General features: G+C 36.3%; 5 protein-coding genes across 8 annotated transcripts in view; 2 read left to right on the top strand and 3 right to left on the bottom strand.

Moving 5' to 3' along the window:
- Positions 1-281, bottom strand: part of LOC104812152 (E3 ubiquitin-protein ligase MBR1) — a 3,584-nt gene extending 3,303 nt beyond the window's left edge. The window contains exon 1 of the mRNA XM_019202420.1: positions 29-281. Within this exon, the coding sequence (XP_019057965.1) occupies positions 29-165 (137 nt within the window). The 5' untranslated portion in view covers positions 166-281. The remainder of the gene's footprint in view (positions 1-28) is intronic.
- A 3,820-nt stretch (positions 282-4,101) lies between these two features.
- LOC104812151 lies at positions 4,102-5,767 on the top strand. Its single transcript, XM_010539162.1, has 3 exons — positions 4,102-4,432; positions 4,752-5,003; positions 5,490-5,767. The coding sequence occupies exons 1-2, from the start codon at positions 4,198-4,200 to the stop codon at positions 4,997-4,999; spliced, it is 483 nt and encodes a 160-aa protein (XP_010537464.1). The 5' UTR covers positions 4,102-4,197; the 3' UTR covers positions 5,000-5,003; positions 5,490-5,767.
- Positions 5,768-6,881: 1,114 nt separating this feature from the next.
- LOC109116626 (non-specific lipid-transfer protein 2) lies at positions 6,882-7,471 on the top strand. Its single transcript, XM_019202499.1, has one exon. It carries the CDS (start codon positions 7,006-7,008, stop codon positions 7,312-7,314), a length of 309 nt encoding a protein of 102 aa, XP_019058044.1. The 5' UTR covers positions 6,882-7,005; the 3' UTR covers positions 7,315-7,471.
- Positions 7,422-14,207, bottom strand: LOC104812150 (kinesin-like protein KIN-7A). 4 transcript variants are annotated; one of them, XM_010539159.2, is made up of 16 exons: positions 14,045-14,207; positions 13,285-13,532; positions 13,093-13,182; positions 12,910-13,010; positions 12,699-12,815; positions 12,522-12,603; positions 10,885-10,952; positions 10,734-10,793; positions 10,525-10,649; positions 10,233-10,431; positions 10,022-10,132; positions 9,831-9,929; positions 8,768-9,736; positions 8,369-8,694; positions 7,757-8,119; positions 7,422-7,508 (listed from the first exon to the last, which is right to left on the bottom strand). In XM_010539159.2, exons 2-15 carry the CDS (start codon positions 13,526-13,528, stop codon positions 7,783-7,785), a joined length of 2,928 nt encoding a protein of 975 aa, XP_010537461.1. In that variant the 5' UTR covers positions 13,529-13,532; positions 14,045-14,207; the 3' UTR covers positions 7,422-7,508; positions 7,757-7,782. The 4 variants fall into 4 exon arrangements, with proteins under 4 accessions (XP_010537461.1, XP_010537460.1, XP_010537459.1 ...); XM_010539158.2 differs by lacking the exon at positions 7,422-7,508 and having other exon boundaries at positions 7,585-8,119; positions 13,285-13,548; XM_010539157.2 differs by lacking the exon at positions 7,422-7,508 and having other exon boundaries at positions 7,585-8,119.
- Positions 14,208-14,896: 689 nt separating this feature from the next.
- LOC104812149 (protein SAR DEFICIENT 1) overlaps positions 14,897-18,686 on the bottom strand; it is a 5,039-nt gene continuing 1,249 nt past the window's right edge. Inside the window, exons 3-7 of the mRNA XM_010539156.2 lie at positions 17,730-18,261; positions 15,997-16,157; positions 15,714-15,908; positions 15,475-15,571; positions 14,897-15,341 (exon numbers count right to left, since the gene is read on the bottom strand). Coding sequence (XP_010537458.1) covers positions 15,157-15,341; positions 15,475-15,571; positions 15,714-15,908; positions 15,997-16,157; positions 17,730-18,261 — 1,170 coding nt within the window. The 3' untranslated portion in view covers positions 14,897-15,156. The remainder of the gene's footprint in view (positions 15,342-15,474; positions 15,572-15,713; positions 15,909-15,996; positions 16,158-17,729; positions 18,262-18,686) is intronic.

Genomic DNA, 18,686 nt, shown 5'->3' with positions numbered 1-18,686 from the left:
CGGTTCCCCCGCCGTAGGAACGACGTGGGTCAGCGGCGGGTCATCAGCGGCGACGGTGGAGCAAATAGGCCGGATGTGGCGGGAGGTTTGGTTTCTGGGACGTCGGAGTTTTATGTGTTCGCCGATTGTTTTTGAAGAAGACGAGGGCTCTGCAACGGGAGACATCTTTCAGACAGATGCAGAGAGAGAATTGAGGAAGAAGAAGGAGATAATGGAGAAGTGGAGAAAGAGATACGCAAAGCGGGTGAGGGGAAAGGGAAGAGAGAGAAGAAGTTTTTTAAAGTTTGGTGAATCACTTAATTATTAATCTACTTTTATATTTGATTTATTTTGGGATAATAAATACTAATCATGACTCCCATCAATATATATATATATATATATATATATATATATCAAATAAATATGACGTAAGCTTATTTTGTGCAAGTATTTCTTTTTGTATCATTCAACTGCCATTTCTAATATAAAATTAATTGCTGCATATCTTGACTCGGAATTGACTCAAATACACACACGCATTAGGGGTGGAAAAAAAATCCGAATTTCGCGTATCTAAAAGAACGAGATACAAGTTTGGATATTAATATTAAAATATTCATTTCGAATTCGAGTTCGGATAATTGATATATTATCTCATGGATATTTGTAGATATCTAGATAATAAAAATTTTCATCCAATTGAATAGTTTAACCGGTAAAATAGGATGTAAAACGTTTGTCCCGTCTCGGATTCGAATCTTAAATTTGGAGAAAAAATGTATAATCTAAATTATATGATGACTCTCACTTTCAAAATTAATGTAGATCTTGGTTCAGAATATCCGATTATCTAAAATAAATAAATAAAAGTTTTCATTTCAAATTCAAAACCTAATATAAAAATGATAATGAATGAAGAAAATATAGTTTTTTAAAATAAAAAAATATAGTTTTTTTTATCACTATAGACCGGATTTTCTAATAAGATATATCTTGTTTCACACAACGAATTTTCCTTAAAAATCATTTTACTTGAAGCTAATTCATGGAAATGAAAAAAAAGGAGACTTCTACAAAGCAAGTTTATGCAATACACATAATTTCAATATATTTATAAATTTGATTATATGTATTTTGTTATAATCGATAATTTATATTTAATTTACTAATAAATACTGCAATTAGACGGTGATAAAGAGCAGCAGGTTTGGATTGGATGCTCATTCATAGATTCCCACCAGCTTTTGACCTTTATCAGAATTTAAAATTAAAAAAATGGGAATTTGACTTGATTTTGTTATTATATTTTGCTTTCATTAAAATAATTTTACTTTTTTTCCCAAGAAAAAAATAAATTTAAAACAAAAACTGATGCTTGCTTGTGTAAATAGAAAAGGCTTGAGGCACTTTTACTTTTTGTCGGATTTATTTTCAATTTATTTATTCGGGATAGGAAAGAACAAAAAGGGCGCTAAGGTGTTACCATAATTCCCACGTTAATATATTTATTAGAAAAAAATAAAAATGTGTAATTTTTTGCCATCATTTGGAAGTTTTTTTTTTTTACTTTTTTTATAATTTTATGAATAAAAAAGCATGCACACTGCGACAGAATGGACAAAAAACATTGGTCTATGTTTCTGCAAACAATTCAGAATTATAAATAATGCTTGTGGATGTCAATGCAAAGTTTCTTTTTATATTAAATTTATATTTTCTTTTCTAGTTGAGATATCTGTTTTGAATGTTTTTTTTTTTGTCAGGAAGAATTGGAATTCGGTCCCTTAATAACAAATTTCTTCTTAGAACGATTATAAATCTTGCGAATATATGTATGTAGCCCAGTATAGATATAGTGTGTATATATATTGGATGTAATTTATATATGGATATGTAAATTTTAAAATAAAATAAATTTGAAGTGAATTTGATAAAATATGATTAGATATATATATATATATATATTAATTTAAATTAATCGAAATTTAGTCCCAATCTAACAAAATACAAAAGCAATAGAAAATGACAATTTAAAAATAAATAAAGTTTTAATAAAAATGAATAATTATCCCATAAAAAATAAATAATTTTAATAAACTAAAAATAATAACGAAATAATCACGGCAACATGCAGTAAAGTCAATTAATTTGTAGGGAACAAAATTTGTATAAAATATAAATATGACGGCGACTTTGTTTTCATTCCAATTTTCAATCAATGGTAACGATAATAATAAAATTCCCATCCGATGAAAGCGTGGGTTCAGTGCAAATTCATCGCCGTAATTTCAGCTTTAAAGCGAAGGTTTAGACCATATAATAATAATAATAATAATAATAATAATAATAATATATACGTGGTTCGCGATAGCTCGACATGAAAACCCACATTTTTTTATATTCAACAATAATTTTTATATTCATATTCGGATGCCGTACGATAATATATGTATATATAGGAATATACATTAGCAGACTCGTTTATTATTAATATGGAATTTTCGATACGAATACCATATGTGATAATATCATCTTATATCCTATATAATTTAGGATTATAAATATTTATTGACAGAATTATGACTAGATTTTAGTGATGTCAAAATGAATTAGATTAATGAATTAGTTCACGGTTGGCTCGTTTTTTGATGAACCGAACCGAAAAAGTAGAAGATCAAATAAAAACGGATTTAACGAATCGGTTCGCTATGAATCCGAGCCTAATCGAACCAATTCGGTCGGTTCGCAAACCAGTTCACGAATTGGTACAAAAAAAATATCCTTTTATTGTAGAAATTGAAAAAAAAACAAGTGAAAATGAATGTGGGGATTAAAATCAAATTGACGACGAAGAAAATTAGAATTCATGATACGTTGGCGTTGGTGTATGTTTTTGTTTTATTTTGTTATTGGTTGGCGTATGATATTTTTATAGATTATTATGCTAAATATTTTATATTATTTTGAATCACTTCAAATTATTGTTATATAGATTTCAAATTATTAATTTTTATATAATTTTAAAAGATTTTTTAGATAATTAGATAAATATAAACTTGTTCGCGAACTGGTTAGATAATTTAGTTTGGGTCAAAGTTTTTCTAGTTCATAAAAAACATATCGAATAGATTGAAGCCAAAAATAAATTGGCTCCCGGCGAGCCGATCCGGGCCAGTCTGGGCGGGGTCAACCCGTTTTACAATCACTACTAGTTTTTTCATGATATATAACATATGTCAGATATTGAGAGTGTCATTTCTCAACATTAGCCATAACGCAACAATGCCAAAAATCCAAGCTTTCATGGCTTCTAACATCCCATGTATCACTTTATTTTTTTTGGGGGGGTTTATAATTTTAATTTACTATTAATCACAAAAAGGGAATAGAATAATGTTTTTTTAAAGCTGGGTTAATGGTAAAAAAAAAAAAAAAAAAAAAAAGGAGGTAGGAACATCACAGAGTCCAATGGCTAAAGTCTCAACCTCCATATTCTCTCGTCACAAGAACCAAAAACGACACGACAAAATCAAATATAAAATAAATTTGGCAAAACAATGGAAATTTTTCTTGACCAAACGCTTTTTTCTTTGCAATTAATAATAATAATAAATTTTATTTTTCAAATTGTACGCTAAATTAATGGATGTGAGAAAATCGTAAATATTTTATTAAGTTGCCTTGCCTGTATACTCTCATTCATCATTCTCACGCCTCAAAATTCAAACAAATTGTATTTGTTTATAAAATCATAGTCATGCCAAAAATTATGTCCGAATTGCACAAAGTGACTAAAAGTCCATGCACTCAAACTATATTCCAAGCGAATCATCACATGCTAAGACCGACCCAGCCTTTGACTCGGAACAAATTACACGAATAATAATAATAATAATTTGATTATATTTGTGATTTTATCCTCTCTTATAATCTTCAAATCCTTTAATATCTCGAAATTTTAATATAATTCCAGAAGCACCTATGCAGAAGAAATGTTGATGATCCATTTATGCAACCCAACAAAATTAAACCGGAATTACAATTTTATATTGGATAAATTAAACCGGACCGGACCAGTTTTCATCGATAACCGGAGCCGAGGGAGTCTTCCTCAGAAGGAAAGCGAAAAGACCTGTCAAACCCTAATTCCTCGGGTCAGAACCAAAGCCCTAGTTTTCCATTTTCTCGATAAACCCTAAATCTGTGTTGGAACCAATGGGACGGATTCTGCTCAGAATTTCTACTAATCTCTTCGTTCGCAATCACCTCTATTCTCCCGCTCATTTCCGCCATGGGAGCTCTTGCCCTTGGCTCCTTCCACTCGGCGGAGCTCCTACGCGATCCCGGCTCGTCTTTTTCTCCTCCGAGTCCGACCCGTCGCGTAAACCTGAATGGGGGAATTTACCAGGGTCGAGAAGCTCGGGAGACGATGAAGATGTTAGCAGTGAAGGTACGACTCTGAAATTTTGCCTCCACTGTTTGGTCATCGGGAAAATGAGAATCGCTTTTGCTTACAGAAGGGAGCCGAAACAGATGACATAGATGAACAATTTTGAAATTTTGTTGAAAAACTGATAAGAAAATCGTCATACAACAATAAATGAAGAGAAAAGCTTGAAGTTTTGCAGCGATTCCGTGGAGTGAACCGCCAATGAACTTGAGGTTTTCTGTGTGACAACCGAATAACTTTGCTCGGAAGCGTGCGATTTCTCGTTTTTAATTTCTGGGGCTTAATTTTTGTTGTTCTTTTTCTCTGTTTGTATTCCCAGAGCTGAAAAAGAGGATAAAAAGTTTCATGGATGGTGAAGATGAAGATGCATTGCCCACTATATTTGAGGCAATCCTGAAGAGGAAGTTATCAGGGAGGCACGAGGAGAGTGACAATGAACTGATGGAGGAATTGCAGGAGAAGCATCCGGTTGATACCGCAGAAAAAGGGGATGATGTTGATTCGGATTTCACGACCGATGATTTGGAAGATGAAGATCAGTTTGACACTGACTCTGACAGTGATTAACCCCGTAAGTTTTCCGATTATTTGGATCGAACATAGCATCATACACGAATGCTGCTTTGCTTGAAAATAACTACGAATAGCGAATTGAATGAAATCGAGCCTTTTCGATACATCGCGCTATGCTGCATGATCTGTTGCATTGCGAGATGGCGTCTACTATATCGTTCCTCCGGTTGGAATATATGCAGTTGCCTTCCATCATATACGGGATTATCTATGGCCTTTCTGTTCGCATTACGAGTTACGAATTCACGATTTTATCTGATACGGGATTATCTGTTGTACCATTACGAGTTTACGGTTTCTCTGTGCAGTCCATGACATTGTTTACAATCATGTTGTTGGGGGATAAATAACTTTCCTTTTCCAATATTGGTTTTAGGAGCATATAGAGAAACTAATAACTAGTTATCGTTTCACTTTGTGGTTTTGAGATTTCGATTAACTTGAAGCTAATTACCCATTCTTCATGTTCGATACCAATATATAGGGCAATTGTGGAATCAAACCCGTGAGAAATGCCGGTGCTCGAGGAACAAAGAGATCCGAAATGGAGATTTCAGTGGTATAAATTCTCTGTCCTTGTGGCTCGTGTTTTGCTTGCTGATCTGTTTGAACTCCATGAGGACATTGATGAGCTTAAAGCCTTAAAGCACCATATCGGAACAAGTTTCTTAGAGTTGAATCGTGGCCCCTTTTATCGCTGCGATAAAAGGGTAAGGTACGAGGTTTTGCTCTGTTGCAAGTTATTTTGCCTTTCTCTATGAAGTATGAACATCTTAACCTAATCCTTCCATTCATTGAAACATAGGCTAATGTCCAAATAAACCAATAAATCATTAGAAGCTTTCGGAATATGAGATGAGGTCTAATGAGCACGGGTTCGGCGGTGGTGAGAACCCGACCTTTTGACTCAGAGGTCGGGTTTGATCAATGAAAATACGTACCCACGGGTACCCACTGGGGACGAGAGAGGCGAAACGAAACGAGTTTTTAGGGATTTCTCCCTTACCTGCGGGGCTCGCCCTTGTCTACTCTTCGCCGGATAGTCTCTTTCTCTTTTCTCCGCGCTCCCTCTTCCACGGCTCTGCCGCTCTCTTTCCTCACCTTGACTTCCTCCGTCCTCTCTCTTTCCTCTTGTCTAGTCTTCTTCCACCCTCTTTTTTTCCTCGCTTGCCCGAGTATTTTGCGGTACTTGGGCATCCATGACCGCGGATACTCAAAATTCGGATATTCGTTCTTGTAAAGCCTGCGATAAGATAGTCTGCAAGATTGAAATTAAATAGATGGATCGAAATTTTAAGAAAATTTTTGTGGTTTGGTACATTACAATATATGTTGATGGCCTTCATTGGTCGCACATGGAATTAACATGCCATTGATACTAGTATCAAATATCATCCATTCGCATTGGTTATCAATTTGAGAATCCCTATTATAGTTATTTCTCATCTCACTTGTCACATTTTTGCTGTTGTCTGTGTTCTGACAAATCCGTTCTCACATGGGTTTGGGACATGTGATTCCTATAGAAAAATTTAAAATAGTTATTTATTAAAATAATCTTTTATATGATAATTTGGATGATATTCTCTGTAAACATAAGATGCTCAATCGGTTGGTGCGCCTCTCCAGCTGCTGAAGTTTGTCGTGGAGCAGCTCTCTCGTAATTCGAAGACTCATGAATCCACGTGGATGCATGTGGTATAAATTATGTTTTAGGATGAAAAGGAAAAGGCACTTTTATTTTCCAATGGTAAATTATTAGGCTCAAAATAATATAAATTTATTCCCACATGACAAATCACGAGCTCCTCCACAGTTGCGTGACACCCAATATCCATAATTATAAAAGTTAATTAAAAAAAAAAAAAGCAATACTCGACACTTTGAACTGTGGTGGTTTTATAAATAGAGGACATGGCCCCAACCCAAGAACACCAAACCACATACATCTAGTATAGATCCATCTCTCTCTCTCTCAGAAACCAAGTTGGAGAGAAGCAATGAAGGTTTCTTACAAGACACCATTGGTGTTCACTTGTGCATTCCTTCTTCTTCTTCTACTTCTTCTTGGTCAAGAAACTACAATGGTTGATGCTCAGACTCAGATATGCAACCCTCTTCAGCTAAGCCCTTGTCTGGACACAATCACCAAAGGATCTAACCCGTCTAAACAATGTTGCAGCGCTGTCGTTAAGCAGAAGCCTTGCCTTTGTCAATACATGAAGACCCCTGCCTTCAAATCTTACCTCTCCTCTCCAAATGCCAAGAAGGTTTCCACCCAATGCAAAGTTCCTTTCCCCAAATGCTGATCCTCTCTTCTCTCTCTCTCTCCCCACCTGTTGGTGCTATGTTTCATTTTTGCAGTGTTTGCTTGTGTCACGAGAAACCATATGTTCCTCTTTCTTTGCTGATTTCCATTGTGCTTTTAATAAATTGATCCATCAGGCATGATGGGTTTCTTTTCTTTTTCCTGTTTCTACTTTAGGTTGTGGCTTTATGCTTCCTGATGGAAAAAACGAATAATTGGGTTGCGGTCCTTTTGTGTTTATGAGGTTAGGATTTGAAAACTGCGCCTCAAGGATCAAGATTGAATCTTGACATTGATCCTTTCCCGCTCATTGTTCTTGTTTGAGAACAAGATTCGAAAGAAACATAAGATATGGAGAAAGCACTCCATCCGACAAGATTCACAATCAAACTGAATGCAGACAAAAACAAAAACGCCATGAGAGAGTGAGTGTGTGTACTTACAGATGAAACAGCAGATACATGCGTCATCACAGATGAAGAAGATTGGAGATGTTGTCCCACCCGATATTATTCCACGGTCTGATCTTGTCAGAAGGAACTGCAAAATTGAGCTCAAACATCTCTTTCGGGATGTTGTTCCCTCCTTCGCAGAATCCCATGAGCTTCGCTACAATGGCTGCGCTCTCTTCAACGTGCCTCGTGTCGTAAGGGTCAGTCCAGAGTTTGTTCACAAGCTGGAGTTTCCTCTGTTTTCCCTCGAGAGGTACGTCCCATTCGACGTACAATGCTTCTCTCTCCTCTGGCGTCAGTCGCGAGTTCACCCTCCTTGCTAAGAACTCCCTCTCTCTTCTCAATGCTCTAATGCTGGACGAAGAAATGATCCATTCACATTGAATTCAAGTCATCTATTGATCACATTAAGACATTTTCCAGTTCTAATCTCGCAGACTTACTCATACCACAGATCAAGAACCTAGCTCTAGAGAAGTCTATACTATAAGAGTGGTTTCGGGTGTCACTCGTTAGTAATCAGAGATATACCGATGAATGGTGATAGAAATATTCATGTTTTCGATGACTATAAGAATAGAGAGATGAGGTTATTTTACAAACCTTGATGATAGAGATTCTGCGGGTTCATCGCCGTTTCGTGCTGGTGTTGCATTACCGACTTCTGCGAGATGCTGTTCCAACCAAGTTAACCGTCTTAGCTCGACTTCCATGTATATCTGGTCAGCCTGATCACCTTTAAACAACAAATAGAACTGCGTCCGGTGGATGATGGAGACATGGCAGACATGCCACAGCTCTACAATCTGTTGTCTTTGCTGCTTAAACATTAGGTGCCATGCCACTTGCTGAGTCTCCTCTTCCTCTATCGTGTTCTCGTGTTCGTCTATGTTGTGCCCAGATGCTTCATTTGCTTCCAGCTCAAGCACCTGCACAAAAGTATGATGATCATTGTAAATAGTGAGAAATAGGGGAGATGAGTTTGCTTCTTTGTTGTTGTACCTGACAAACGAGGAGCTGTTTCTGATATTGCAGTTTGGCAACACGTTCTTTGAGTTCTGTTACGTATGCCCTTATGCTTCTCACGTTCTCCTCTGCAGCGGTCTGGAACATCTGCTGCATTTTCTTCATTTTCACTGAGCTTGAACGCCTGTAGCCTGGAGTGCCTTCCCTGGACGAGACATCTCCGCTTTCTTCGCCCTTTTTCGGAGTCTCTTTCTCAGATTCATGTGCATTATCTCTAGTTGCGGAGTTGTTGTTGTTCTCGAGAGGAGCTCTGTTCTCAGCATCGGGATCCACGACTTGCCTAGAAGCTGACAGTGGAGAGCATGGTGATTTCAAGAAATTCTGGCCAGTTGGTGTCAGGGGAAGCAGCTTCTTCTTCTTTGATTGATGATGAGTCTTGGACTTTAGTATTCCATCCTCGGCAATGGCTTGGATAACGTTGTTATTGCCCGGAAGAGACATCACCAACTTATCTATAGACTTCTGGACATTCTCCAGTTGCTCCTCGAGGTTGGCAATGGTGGAGCCTTGCGAGTGGAGTCTTGTTATCTCATCCTTGAGGTTGGCACTTACACTCTTGTTAGGAGCTATGACATCTGCGACTTCCACATCTTGAGGCATCGCCGGTTTAACGCTACGCATTTCCCTTATCTCGGCTTGAAGCTTAGCTATCGTCTGAGCTGCGTCTTGGTTTCCCAATCTATGGCAGGTTACTTCCTTCTGTAGTACCTCAAGTGCTTTCTTCGCTTCCTCTCCGAGCTGCTCTTGAAGGTGTTCGAGTTTTCGGATCTCATGCATCAGCGTGAAGGGAGCAGTGGACGATTGCCTCATAGATTGGCGAATCATGGTTTTTCTTGCTCTCTCGTTCCGGTTTAGCATTTTGTTTCCGGTGTTTGGTGTCAAGGCAACAGAGTAAGAAAGGCATTTCTTGATTGAAGGGTCTGGAGATTCAAAGTGATTGGAGACCTGAGACACAAAAAGACAATGTGTGAAAGTTTTGAGTCAAAAGCTTGCAAGAGTTAAGGGATAGAGGGAGAGAAGGAGGCAGAGAGAAAGAGACCATTTGATGTTGGTCTTCTTGAATCTTTCTGCGTAAATCCTCAAGCTGGGTTTGTGCATTATCTCTATGTCTCCTAAGTTCTTCAATTTCCATTTCCATCTGTGAAGTCATAATGCAGCAAGAGCTCAGGCCTGATTTTGGCTAGACGCTAAAAGATTCAGAGTTTGGACAAACCGAAATGTGACAAAGACCTGTTGGATCTTCAAATCCTTTTGTCCAGACGGATCCGGGGTCCGAAGCTCGGCCTCCAGTCTAGCTACTTCCTTCTGAAGGTGTTTCACCAGTTGCTTATCCGAAACAACCTGCATTCACATAAAACGTAGCAGACAGGTTTATGTTGTTTCATCGAGAGGGTCAAAAAGGAAAACGCAGATAGATAAGCATGGAACAAATGATCTTTACCATGTTTACTTGCGCGTTGTTCGTTACTTCCTTTGCTCGGGTGGCGAAGAAGAGAGTGTTTCTTGATTGTTCAACATGAGTCAGAGCTGGACTTAAGGTACATATGATGGCTGTTCGAGCATTTCCTCCGAGCGAGTGCTGTAATATCCGAGTAAGCTTCGAGTCTCTGTAAGGTATGTGACCGCTCCTTTTCCCCACACTTTTGAAAGGATTCACAAATTTCAGGTGAAATAATAAGTTTCAGGCAAATCACAAGTCAAGCACAATACGTAAAAGAACCAAGATTCTTTACCTTAGTTTCCTGATGACAGTTGTAAGAGTCATCAAACTCAGATTAATATGGCAACCTTCCCTAAGCCTAGTTCCGTCTGCCTGCGTCTGTGACGCTCTTTCGCTTCCTGCTAAATCTACGAAATTCTGCAAAATTCATTTATAACTAAGCATGCGAAAGAAGCGATTCTCAGAACAGAACAAAGCGAAAGGAGAGAGGCATGTTTTTACCAGGCTAGCGACATAGGATCTCACGCAGTCAGAGTTTTCACGGAGCGTGCTTTGTATCGTCTGCTTTGCCATTCAAGAATCTGTTATCAGTGTCTGGCTGGAAGTAATGCAAAATTTTGGTCGGAGAAAATCAACGAACCAAGAACGTTACCAGTCTTATTATTTGGTGCGACCGAGAGCTCGTATCGTTCAAAGCTGTTTCGCCAACTTGCCTTTGAGCTACCACAGTATTGGCATCGAAAGACGAAAGAAAGAAAGGCCAGCTAGTTAGAAAAAATCTTGAACTTGAATAAGCCAGGAGAAACATTAAATGGAACTCACTACAGAAAAAAAAAATCACCAATTTCCAACAGCGTTTCAATAACGATTTTCGTTAGAAATTTCCAACGGATGCCCTTGAAAATTTTCAACAGCATTTCCAACGGATGTCGGTTGGAAAATTCCAACGGAATTTCAACGGATTTGGTTGAAAAAATATTCCAACGAATATCGGTTGAAAATTTAGATTTTAGTTAAAAAAAATCAATTGAAAAAAAAATATATATATTTATATGAATACATGTATTTTATATAAATATATATTTTTATATGTAAAAATATAATGTATATATGTACGAATAAGTATATATATATATATATATATATATATATATATATATATAGATATGTATATATTATGTATCTGTATTACATATATATATTATACAGTTCAAAGCTGTTTCGCCAACTTGCCTTTGAGCTACCACAGTATTGGCATCGAAAGACGAAAGAAAGAAAGGCCAGCTAGTTAGAAAAAATCTTGAACTTGAATAAGCCAGGAGAAACATTAAATGGAACTCACTACAGAAAAAAAAAATCACCAATTTCCAACAGCGTTTCAATAACGATTTTCGTTAGAAATTTCCAACGGATGCCCTTGAAAATTTTCAACAGCATTTCCAACGGATGTCGGTTGGAAAATTCCAACGGAATTTCAACGGATTTGGTTGAAAAAATATTCCAACGAATATCGGTTGAAAATTTAGATTTTAGTTAAAAAAAATCAATTGAAAAAAAAATATATATATTTATATGAATACATGTATTTTATATAAATATATATTTTTATATGTAAAAATATAATGTATATATGTACGAATAAGTATATATATATATATATATATATATATATATCGATATGTATATATTATGTATCTGTATTACAAATATATATTATGCACATATATATATGAATTTAAATGTGTATATACATAAATATATATACATATATACGCATAAATATTCATACATATATATGTATATATATATGTATGTGTGTATATATATATATATTAATATTATATGATATTAAAAGTTTAATTTAGACCAGTTGGATGATTGTCAATTGAAACTCTAGAGTTAAGGAGGATTGAATTGGAATAGTGGAAGGATGGATGACCTATTGGGAAGTGAGTTTGGGGATTAAATTTCAGAGTTTCGAATTTAATATAGAGTTGATATCGGGGTCGGGGTCGGGATCAGTATTGGGAATATGTTTTGAATTTTTCTTTGAAATGAATTTTTCAACGGATATCGGTTGGAAATTCCGTTGGAAAATTCCTACGGATTGCGGTTGAAATTATGTTGAAAATTCTAACGGTTGTCCAACGGATACCGATTTCCAACGATGTAATTCCAACGGATTTATCCGTTGGAAATCCGTTGAAAATATTAATTTCCAAAGGAAATTTGTCCCGTTAGAAATGATCGTTTTTTTTTGCAGTGACCGAAGAGAATGCAGTCACTTACCTTCGCAAATGCTAATCAGATGCCGCAAGTGTTGATCGTTATTCGTTGTTTCTTCAACCAGTTTTTCAACCATGGTACCTTTCTAAAAGAGCAAAATTATTAGGAAATGTAATAAACAGATGTACAACGGATACCATGATATCCGAAAAATGACTTTGATGTGCATAGAAGCAATACCTCTGGGTCGTCCAGGAGCTTAAGGTTGCGCCCACATTCTGAATTTAGCAGGTCCCGGACATTTTCGTTATATATTTCCAGACCTGAAATCTTGATGGTAAAGTCTCGTTCGGGTGTCTGGTAAGTGGCATTGCAACAAAAAAGAAATGGTCAGGAATGCAGCGATAACTAAAAACCGAGGAATTCACAATGTGATCTCAGTAATTCTTACATTCATGATGTGATTGTAAATATCATTGACGGCTTTCTCGGTAATTCCTCGCATAGTATACGTCTTCCCACTGCTCGTTTGGCCATAGGCGAAAATCGTTGCTGAAATATGACGAGTTTGCTGGTTCAGTTCAGACAGACTATAAAACAGACCCAGACACAGCGACCAAAGTAACTGTGTTACCATTTATGCCCATCAAAGCAGACAATGCGACGTTCTTGACGCCTTCCTCGTACACCGACTCTGTCAAAGTTTCTGGACCAAACACTTTATCTGGAAAGAACCAAAACCGTTTGTGTTACTTTGATCCCAAGAAAATCAAGAAAACTGAAAACTGAGCTTAAAGGGAAAAAATGGCAAGACTCGGATTATTACCAAATGTGAATGATGAGGACTGAGGGGAACGTTCTTGAGAAGGCGGCTTGTACACGATAGTGTGATCATCAATGCACTCCCATGCCACTTGGTCTTTAGCCGAAACCTCCTTCTTGTTCAGAGGCCTTAACCTTACTGTAACTACGATCTTTTCCTCCCTCGGTCTCGGGCCTCCTGCCGGTGTCACAGCGGATGTTGTCCGCTCCATCTTTGACACCGGGGTTCCAGGAGTTCTCATTGTCATTCTCCTGCAGAAACAAGTTCCTGGTTCATTGTTTATTCTTGGATCTGGAGTTCACAGAGAAACTAACACTACAGAGATTTGCCAAAATTCACCAGGATTCCCAATTTCGGAAGAAATTAAATGTACAATCCAAACAAAACCCATATAAGGGAGATTCATCAAAATTTTACTCAAAACATTTCCATTTTATTTCATCAGATCTAACTATAAAATCTGGAAAAATCCTGCTTAAGCTATGTAAAAATTAAATTGCCAATTTAATTTTGGAAATTTCATTTCCCCCTTCAATGGAACAAATCGAAACTCATATATGGAAATCATACCCAATCTTGTCTACCAATTTCCCAATCCATACGTCGATCTTGTCAACAAAAAGGGTGATTTAAGGCGCTTTCCGAATTGGGAAAGCAGCTTCATCAAAGTTCTACCCAATCGACGCTCAAACTGTACTTAGCCAAACTTAATCCAGAAGCAAAAGTATACCAAAATCAAAGAAATTAGGAAGAAATCGCTTACTTCTGAGAAATCGAACTGAAGAATCGGGTATTTCCTCTCCGGCCAGAGAGAGAGAGAGAGAGAGATCTGATCTCTTTGAATAATTAAGCTTGAAGAAAAATAAGAAGAAGAAGAAGAAGAGGATGAAGAATAAAAGATGGGCGGATCTTGGGGTTCTTTTTGTCTTGACCAAAGTGCGTGGAGAGAGAGAATTTGAACTTCAGGAGCCCCAACGGCTAGTTCGGTCCATATTACTTTCCAATGGTCATTATTTTTAGTAAATTATGAATTTTCCCCTCAAGTTTTATATTAATTTATTTGTTCTCAAGTTGACTTCATATCTACCATTAACAAAATTGGAAGACAATGTCCTAATCCCCATTGGCCTCGACATTCCAACAGCCTTGCAATGTAGAAAAAAAATGTAGATAAATTTCTGAAAAAAAAAACATAAAATATTAACAAAAACTGAATAATTGGAAATTACATATGGGGATGTTCAGTAGGATATAATTTTTTAAATGATATGTACACTTTTCAGAATATTTTGAATTGATGATGTTGAAAAGAAAAAAAAAAAGAATGTGTCCTTACAAACCTTGACCATGTCTTGTCCTAATTGCCAAAGCTATAAATACAATAATAAAATAATATATAGTTTTTTATATATGGTGATTGTCCCGGGAGATTCGAATCCGGGGCGTGAGAGAGCATTTTGTGCTCTCACGCCACCAGACCACCACGGCTGGGCAAAATAATATATAGTTACCCTGTTCTTGCATTTTTTCTGTTTCCTCATATTACAAAACATTGGTCCAGAGAAAGCAAAAGCAGAGGAGATCATCAATGCTGGTTTTGGTGATGATGATGATATATAAACATACACAACAATCATATACAAACTATACATTGTAACCTAACCAAGTGCTGAACCAACATGCATGTGCCCATATTACATATGATTCTCCAAGTACAAGATAGTTGTCGTGCAGCAGCACGAGTTCTCTCTCTCGCCAAACCGGTTTATCACCCATACCGGTGGTTATGCATCCGGTTATTCATAAACGGTGGTTTACGACATAGTCAAACCATCATTGGCTTTTCTTGAACCAAAGGTTACGCAGAAGAAGATTCTAGAAGGAGCTAAACTCGCCTTGGGAGTAAGATTCGGTGATGCTGAAACGAAATCCCAGTTCAACAGGGGTCGAACCGTATCCTCCATTTACCATCTCCCAATTTTCTAAACCGGACCCGGTTTGCTGATTTGATCTACCGACATCGGTATGGTTCACACCGTGTTGCTGAACCATTGAATCACCTAACACCATCAATCATTCAAACGTTATTTATCGAATAAATTAATTAAAAAATAAAATTCAAAAGGCGCAATTGCATGACGTCATGGCTATATACATACATATACATATACATATACATATATAATTAATTACCTTGGGTCAAGAGGGCAGGCTCGTTTAGGGTACCTTCGATCTCTTCCAACGAAGACCAATTCGTGTAAGCTTGCCTAACCAAACCCTCGAGATATGACTGCACAAAGACTTATCCAAGTGAGATATATACTAATATATAAATATACAAACATAGACAAATGATGAAAATAAAAATCAAAACCATAGTTTGTATATAAGTGGGAAATTAAGATTAAAATTTCATGAAATTATAGCCATACCCTATTTATGGTGGTAATATCTCGAGCAGGGAAGATATGGCCATCGACCACTGCTTTGATAACTTGGCAGATGGGATTAAGAACCAAGAAGAAATTGGGTCCTCTGAAAATGTAGAATTTGTTGCCCATCACACATTCTCTCGCATGCTTCAATGTCACTTCCCACATTTTCTCAGACATTCCGGGCCCCATTATCTGGTAAAAAAATATATAATTTTTTATTATTAAAAAAAGTCGAGATTTTTACCGCGCGGTCAATCATGAAATTAGGGTTTCTGTTTACCATTTTGAGTCTCGGAGGGTCAACGATAGACAATTTCAGGAAGTCTTGGACGGTGTTGACGCCTTCGGCTGAGAGCTTCTTGTGGAATGCGCCTTCTTTGCCGATCTTCTCAAGCCTCCACACGTCGTCCTCGAGCATTGGAGGATGATGTTTCTTGTACACTTCAACCCCATAAAACATTTATTTAAAAAAAAATTCAGAAACAAATTAAATATCATACATATATATATATATATATATATGAGGACTCATGCATGGAGAAGTTCTAATATGTATCAAGAATTTATAATATGATTGATAATCAGAATAGTTTCGATAGAAAAAGTAACTTCTTATATGACTTTTATAAATAATATAACTTTTTTAATACAATAATAAACTCAATCATATAGTTAATCTAAATTCATGCTTCTTTTTTCCATTATTTAAAATGAAAATTTGATCACTTAGTTAGAAAATATGTGGACTTCTCAGTTCGATTATATATAGCCTATTTCGGGTCTAGCATTAAGATAACAAACTAGCTCTTTATAATATGCGCATATATATATATATATATATATGTGTGTGTGTGTGTCCATATATGGGTGTGTGTATGTGTGTTTGGTGAACACATTAGACCAGTATTATCTTTGATAAAAAGATTCCGAAGATGATATCACAATGAACACGTCACTTCACCAGCTAAATTAACATTGACCAAAGACTTCGAATATTTAAATTATGTGGACCACTTTGGCTTGCTAAAGACCGCACCAAGAGCCGCTTTGCATATATATATATATATATATAAATGCGCGAAAATATAGGAACAAAATAAATTTCTAATTGTTTTACAGTTTATCAATATATTTTCTAATGATATTGATGATATATTTTGTGTATATATATACACACACACGCACAAAATGTATAATCTGTATCCGTAGGAAAAAAAATTTGTTAATTATTTTACAGTTTATCAAATTAGGAAATCAAAATTTTCTACTGAAAATATCCCCACTTGAACGAATTGTAAACTAAAATAGAACTCACAAGAAGTGATTATTAAAGCTTATCACAACATGGATTAAGATAATATGATCTCAACTTGGCTATCACGTACACAAATCGAGTTAGAAAAAAAAACAAATACTTTATATATATATATATGTGTGTGTGTGTGTGTGTGTGTGTTCTATTAATTTATGATTAGAAAGTGTGAAGCAAGATGGAATTGAAATGAAGGTCAAAGCTCTACTTCAACATGGGTCTTGAGAGATGTTACCATCACCACCTATCTCTAGTGGACTGTTTTATATGCAAATATATAAATGTTATTTATATATATATATATATATGGGAGAGTTTAATCATAATATATAAGATTATTGCATGATGAGGAATATTACGTGTAAATACGTAGTCAACTTATCGTTTTATTTCTATCATTTATTATCGTTGTATATAGAGACATAAGTTTATATATACAGAAAAAAATTATATGTGAATCCAACTTGGTAGTTTAACCAATGAAATGAGATGCAAAGCGTCTGTTCCAAATTCGAATTTTAAATTGGGGAGGAGAATGTATATTCTAATCACGTGGTTAAACTAAGATTTTAAATTGAGACATGAAACTAGAAACCCCTCTATATATATATATATATCATAGATTCATAAGCAAAATGCAACGAGAAAAATAAAGTAAAATTATAATAATGGTAAGTAAAAGATGAAAGAAATTAACTTACATTCTCCACGGTGATCTCTAACGACGAACGCCTCGGTCATTGCTTCACGAATCCTAACGTCTTGACAACTCCCTCGTGCAACTTTCGCACCGATTCGGAATTTACGGCTACGAATCCAACTCGAATTATCCGTAAATTCGATATCACTGATCGTCCCGACTCCGTTTCTAACGATCACGGTTACTTCTCCCGCAAGCAACGGTCGCTTACCGTCTCTCTCCTTCACGATATTGCTCTCAAACTCTTCACTGCTCCAATTCTCTCCAGAGTTTCCCGTGGGAAAATCTCCGTGGAGGGCTACGATATCGAGTTTGATCAAACGGTTGAGATTCACTTTGACGAAAGAACCATTTTTCATCTCCACAAGTTGGATCTCTAGAGGGTTTTTATCCACGTCCGTGATTTTACTGCCGGTGAAAATTGGTTGCGCCAATTTCTTACTGAAGATGAGTTTTAGGGTTGGAGTCTCCTGTGCTTCGATCCGAAACGACGAAGAACGTCGCTTTAACCCACGTTCGAGTTCTTCATTTACCTGTCACGGTCACGGATACGTTATAGAGATATATAAAATATTATATATATAGTTGATAAGTTCTTATAAGTATGGTTCAATGTACGCGTGATCATTAATTAAGTAAACGGAGTTGGACCGTTTCTGCTTTGTTTAGTTTACTCTATGCTTTATGTACTATATATGTATGTTTACATGAATAATATCGTCAACATAACTATTGGCAGCTTGTATATACATATATTCATATGTATGGATGGATGCATATATGTATGTTTGTGTATCAATCTTTTAATCGTCCAACGTCTTTGACCGGATGTTACGTTAGAGTGCTAACGTTTTACTAAATATCATATATTATGCAGGTAGTTGCCAAATTGACAGACCGAAGAGGCACCAACCTATATATCACCCAATGCACACACACATATATATATATATATATA

The sequence above is a fragment of the Tarenaya hassleriana genome, unplaced genomic scaffold (genome assembly GCF_000463585.1).
Source record: "Tarenaya hassleriana unplaced genomic scaffold, ASM46358v1 Cleome2, whole genome shotgun sequence".
In the NCBI taxonomy this organism is placed as follows: Eukaryota; Viridiplantae; Streptophyta; class Magnoliopsida; order Brassicales; family Cleomaceae; genus Tarenaya; species Tarenaya hassleriana.
The sequence above is the reverse complement of the archived record's forward strand: the minus strand, read 5'-3'. Positions and strand labels throughout refer to the sequence as shown.

Excerpts from the sequence above, each read along its gene's own strand:
- LOC104812151 (XM_010539162.1), top strand. The coding sequence starts at position 4,198 with ATGGGACGGATTCTGCTCAGAATTTCTACTAATCTCTTCGTTCGCAAT. Across the intron at positions 4,433-4,751 it reads TGAAGATGTTAGCAGTGAAG|AGCTGAAAAAGAGGATAAAA; the intron begins GTACGACTCTGA and ends TTGTATTCCCAG.
- LOC109116626 (XM_019202499.1), top strand. The coding sequence starts at position 7,006 with ATGAAGGTTTCTTACAAGACACCATTGGTGTTCACTTGTGCATTCCTT.
- LOC104812150 (XM_010539159.2), bottom strand. The coding sequence starts at position 13,528 with ATGACAATGAGAACTCCTGGAACCCCGGTGTCAAAGATGGAGCGGACA. Across the intron at positions 13,011-13,092 it reads TGCTTTGATGGGCATAAATG|CAACGATTTTCGCCTATGGC; the intron begins GTAACACAGTTA and ends GTCATATTTCAG. Across the intron at positions 12,816-12,909 it reads TTTACAATCACATCATGAAT|ACACCCGAACGAGACTTTAC; the intron begins GTAAGAATTACT and ends GCCACTTACCAG.